General features: G+C 36.7%; 1 protein-coding gene across 2 annotated transcripts; it reads left to right on the top strand.

Moving 5' to 3' along the window:
* The first annotated feature begins 570 nt into the window (after positions 1–570).
* Positions 571–3,141, top strand: LOC129571263 (uncharacterized). 2 transcript variants are annotated; one of them, XM_055451041.1, is made up of 7 exons: positions 571–920; positions 994–1,125; positions 1,220–1,365; positions 1,428–1,529; positions 1,611–1,739; positions 1,803–2,822; positions 2,894–3,141. In XM_055451041.1, exons 6-7 carry the CDS (start codon positions 1,825–1,827, stop codon positions 3,081–3,083), a joined length of 1,188 nt encoding a protein of 395 aa, XP_055307016.1. In that variant the 5' UTR covers positions 571–920; positions 994–1,125; positions 1,220–1,365; positions 1,428–1,529; positions 1,611–1,739; positions 1,803–1,824; the 3' UTR covers positions 3,084–3,141. The 2 variants fall into 2 exon arrangements, with proteins under 2 accessions (XP_055307016.1, XP_055307015.1); XM_055451040.1 differs by having other exon boundaries at positions 994–1,128.
* The last annotated feature ends 2,274 nt before the right edge of the window (positions 3,142–5,415 follow it).

The raw sequence follows: 5,415 nt of genomic DNA, 5'->3' as shown, positions 1-5,415 counted from the left end.
ACGAAGAAAATATAAAAAACAAAACAAACAACCGAACAAATTTTGCTGTTGGGAATATTTTAAAAATCGATTGGTGATTATTTAAATGATCAAAGAAAGTCAATCTTCACTGGAAATGAGTCGTCCGAAATAGTAATTAGCTCTCATTACTGATTCACTGCAATGAGTGGTTTATGCGAAGAATAAGAGCCAACCGATTTACATACACATTAAAACAAATCACAGCTGTAAGCTGTGCGCTTATCGTCTCATTGTATCCGATTCAACACAATGAAGTTAGTAGCTCGTATCAGTCACACGTAAAAGAGAGAGAGAGAGTTCTCTCCCTCGCCCTCGTTTACATGTAATTCAATACTAGCTGCTTGCTTCATTGTGTTGAAGCAAATCCAACGACGCGCGTCATTTCACAGTCGCAGCATCGCGCAGTTGTTGCCGCATTTCAACTACATCTACAGATGTGTATAAGATGACAGTGTTGCGCCTGCGCCTTAGTTGGCGTCGGTCAATACCAAGAAGCAAGCAGGTTGTATTAGAGAGAGAGCTCTCTCTTTTTACAATGCTACAGCTTACGGCTGTGATTTGTTTTAGTGTGTATGTACATCGATGGCTCTTATTCTTCACATAAACCACTCATTTCAGTGAATCAGTAATGAGAGCTAATTACTATTTCGGACGACTCATTTCCAGTGAAGATTGACTTTCTTTGATCATTTAAATAATCACCAATCGATTTTTAAAATATTCCCAACAGCAAAATTTGTTCGGTTGTTTGTTTTGTTTTTTATATTTTCTTCGTCGTTCTTATTTTTTCACATCACGAAAAATTCTCGGAAAAAGAAGAATCCGTTGATATTTTGCCGGTGCTATCAAACTCTCTTCGCAAAAGGTCATTTGCTATCGATTTTCTTACAAGAAAATAGGTGAAAACATCTTTTTTTTTCAACGAATGGGATTAAATGAAATTAATTTATTTTCCGTTTGATTTGTGAGCAGAACTCAAGCATACATACGTGTTGATTAAAAATTAGCATCGGAACAATATTTGTACGTTGGATAAGGTGACCTTGAAATCAGTGCATACAGTGTTCATGCTCGCTGGAAATCGCTGGCTTCGTTTGCAAGGAGGTGGTACGCTAACACTTTTGAATTGAAAAGCAATTTTGGTCGAATTGGCAAAAAAATGAGCAATTGATTATCAATGGTTTTTCTTTTTGTATAGACGGTTTTAAATGGTCAACACAAACACAAAACACTAGACGAAAACTATTCGCAGCGTCTTGTGAATGTGATAACTGAGTAAACCGTTTGGAGATCGGTTGAAACAGCATTTGTTTGAAGAAGAGAGCAGAAGAGAGCAGAAGAGAGGTAAAAATAGTTTAATTTCTCAATGAATGATATTTAATTTTTTTCATTCGATTTATAATTAGCAATCAAGCTTCGAGGAACGACAGACTTGTTGGTATCTGGATTCTTTTGCAACCACTGTGTGAACTGTGTGCCTGGTGATCATCGTGATAGCTCATTTGTGTGTAGGTTAAATGTTTGTTTGTTTGTTTTTCTCGAATGTTCTGATATGCAACGGGTGATTTTAAATTGTTCTCTTCAAACAGACATCCAAAACGGCTTGCAACTATTACCGAAAGACACGATCGACTGAAGAGAGTGGAAGACAAACGACTGTTTGCACTGGTTCTCATTGCAATTGTTTTGCTGTGGAAATTGGACTAACTTTGATTTCGGTTGGTGAAAATTTATATCATCGTTTGATCGTTAAATCTAACTATTTGAACATCATTCGACAGACTTTATCTTGAACGTCAGAAAATGTCATTAAATGATCGTCTTCGTAAACGCAAATCAGTCAAGGCGAATTTTATACCAGAAAATGAATCAGACATTGAAAACCGTGACCCTTTTCATGTTTCTTTTGGTGACGAAGAACCGGACTATGTACCACCTTCAAAGAAACCCAAACAAAGCATCAAAAAGGGTGTTGGTCAACGTAAGAAACGTACACGCCGAGAACGACTCGCTCGCCTAAGCCTTATCGCCGAAAAGTATGCCCAAGTTGATGTAGCCGGGCCTAGTTCAAATAGCATTGAACAAGATAAAATGCCGGCAGGCTATGAATCAACGAACATCGATAACCTCTTCGAATCAATTGATTCGAATGAAAAAGTGATTAACGATGAATACATTCAACCCGGACCAACTGAAAAGAGTCAATCTTTAGTTGAAAGTCAGCATACAGATTCGGATTTAGAATCTGTGATTCAAAGACTGGAAGTTCGAATGGATGAGATGGTCAACAGCATTCTCCTCATTAGAAAACAATTGTGCCGAATTGAAATGAAAACACATTCTTCTCCATTTGCGAATGAAAGGTCACCATCCTACATGACAGATGTAGAGGAAAATGAATTATTTGATCTTCAGAAAACTTTGGTTCGCGAAGGTTTACCATTGAGAACAAGCTCTGAAGTTGAGAATTTTGAAGCAAGACTGGAAAATCAACCGGAGTTTCGTCGAAAATTAATTGCTCTGTTATCTGTGTTGAATGGTGCCAGTGGCGATAAGAATGGCAGCAAAGTTATCAAATCTATCGTGGATGAAATAATTCAACCTTCGTGCCAACACTTATTTTCAATGACTGGCAAGTCTGGACCAGGTCTCCCGAGAAAAGTTGCCTTTGAAGGATATTCGGAATTAATCGGTATTATTTTCGCTACGTGTCTCCAAGCCGACAGAACTTATACGTTGAAGCGCTGCATGCATGACCTCACTTACCGAATTCTGAAGCGTGGGAATGCCCAGCGAGATCGGTAAGAATGCATTGAAACACTCCATATGATTTTGAAATAATATTCAAAGTTGGATGTTCATTGATTTTTAGAATCGAGCGTGAAAAAAATGAAGCGGATGTTATCGATAGTAATCAATTGGTGGGAACATTTACAGTGCCAGAACAAAGACACCAACGCAGTGAAACGGTGGCCAGTCTTGATCAGATGGACGATATAAATTCGATTGATGTCAATAATCTTATGAAATTGATACTGAATAATATTAAGAAATCATGTTGAACATTTTAAATTATATTTGTCTCTCTCAATAAAGAATATTGTGATGCACAAATTAAAATAATATGATTTTTCTGTGCCTTATTAATGTTTGATGCACATTTTTTGCATAATTTTTGCATATTTTATGCATAAAATTCGAGAATTTTTGTTAATTAAATATGCGTGAAATGTGCATGAAATTTCAATAAAGCACAAAAAAGGCACATTTAATATAAATTTGGCGCTACTTCTGTGTAACAAAACTTCTCCATAATTTTCGCAAAACTGCATAACACTTGGTTCAGTGGGATGTGAAACTGTGTATATATTGCGATTTCAATGCAAAAGTATTTTCGATTTTTAACAGATTTCCTGACTCATTGGCAAAAGCAATCAATCAACCATATTCAGTTCAAAGTGCCTTGTTATTGGCTCGAGAAAGGTGCGCACATTTTAACCATTCTGTATCAAAATGGGTCTGGGTTTTTAAAATTTGACGATGGTTCTTGCGTTGTTTTCAAAAACCTTGAAAATGATGCGGTCGTCCGAGTTGTTCAACAGCAGGTAGGATCAATATATATTTGTGTTCGACCTTTTTGCAAATGGTTTTTTGATATTTTAGTTCAACGAATTTCGAATTGGGAATTAAATAACATGAACATTCACAGGATGATAGTGGCGGCTCTAGTTCAATCAATGAATCGATGACACGATCTCCGCAGACATCGCACACATCAGAAGCAAATGATTCGGCTTTTGATGTCAATCAAGCAGGCCCTTCTAGCCAATTTTCAGATGACATTTTCAATGAAACACTTATTTTGATTGAAGAAAAATGTATGTCACTGTGCAACAAAACACTGTTTCAATTGAGACTACCACAGACGGACATTCATTTTATATATATAGAAGCTTTCTCGAAGCCTTGATGTCCATTTGTCACAAAAGACCTTTCATATGACACCCATTTTCATATGTGAAATGGTGTTAAGTCGTGTTAACTCGACCATGATGGACCGAGATGGTGTACATGTTCATCTCCGTTCCAAGGCCTTTCATATAACACCCATATTGAGTATTCATATGTGAATTGGTGTTGAGTCGTGTTAAAATGACCATGATGAACCGAGATGGTGTCCATGTTCATCTCTGTTCCAAAACCTTTCATATGACACCCATATTGACTATTCATGGTGTTATTTCGTGTTAACATGACCATGAAATGGTGTTAAGTCGTGTTGAGATGACCATGATGGACCGAGATGGTGTCCATGTACATCCCCGGTCCAAAACCTTTCATATGACACCCATATTGACTATTCACGGTGTTAAGTCGTGTTAACATGACCATGATGGACCGAGATGGTGTCCATGTTCAACTCTTTTCCAAAACCAATATTTCATTGCCATCAATCCACATTAATGTACATTGTATCGAAAAACAATTAAAAAAATTGTTTCTTCAAACTTTTGAAAATTTAATTCGAAAATCAAAACTGATATGTGAATCTGCTATTTAAGCCGCGAGAATTCTAACGACATATTCACCATTAAAACCAAGAATTAAAAAATCATGAAAATAAAAAAAAAATAGGACAAACGCACACACACACAATGAGTTTTATATATATAGATGAATAAAACAAAAAAAAGAGCGCTCACTTATGAGATTGATTCAGTCTGAAAGAAACTCTTGAGCTGATTTAAGGTGACTATCGAAACAATAACAGAAAAAGCTTAAAATGGAAAACATCAACGAACGTGTGGAATTAAAAGTGTGCGAGAGTGCATTCAATAAGCGATTGCGCACTTTTAATATCATGAATAAAGCGGCGCGTGTTGATATTGAAGAATTTTTGAGCAGGAGAAACTTGCTCTCAATCCATTTGATGAGAAACGATTGTATTCTTTTTCCTCAATAAACTTGTTTCTCATTCCAATTTATAAAATCAAAAACCAACCGTCTTTCTTGTTGCGCATTTTATGCATTTTTCAGCCTTTTTTACAGTTATTTTTTCAGCTCTATTCTTCATATCATTCGTTCGAACTATTTAGACATTTCTTTGTGTATTCCATCTCTCGTCCCCAGCTCGCATCTCTTCTTTCTCTACTTTCTCCCGTCCTTGCCACATTCCACACACTCAAAATTTACACGCACCGATTCACCGCTGATTAACAAACCAAACCAAAACACACACGACTGAAGGCAATTCTCCCATCACGCACCAATTCACAGCTAATTAATAAAAATAAACCAAAATACGACTGTCACTGATTCGAGAACACAGGCGACTGTTTCCGAATCGGCGCCGATTCGAGAACATAGGAAAAACAGTCAAATTAACATTGAGCC

This window comes from Sitodiplosis mosellana, unplaced genomic scaffold (genome assembly GCF_009176505.1).
Source record: "Sitodiplosis mosellana isolate CC-2019 unplaced genomic scaffold, AAFC_SMos_1.0 Smas_scaffold_1790, whole genome shotgun sequence".
In the NCBI taxonomy this organism is placed as follows: domain Eukaryota; kingdom Metazoa; phylum Arthropoda; class Insecta; order Diptera; family Cecidomyiidae; genus Sitodiplosis; species Sitodiplosis mosellana.
This window is presented reverse-complemented; position numbering and strand designations above follow the sequence as displayed.

Coding starts and splice junctions, on each gene's coding strand:
- LOC129571263 (XM_055451041.1), top strand. CDS start 1,825: ATGTCATTAAATGATCGTCTTCGTAAACGCAAATCAGTCAAGGCGAAT. Junction 2,823..2,893: donor GGGAATGCCCAGCGAGATCG/GTAAGAATGCAT, acceptor ATTGATTTTTAG/AATCGAGCGTGAAAAAAATG.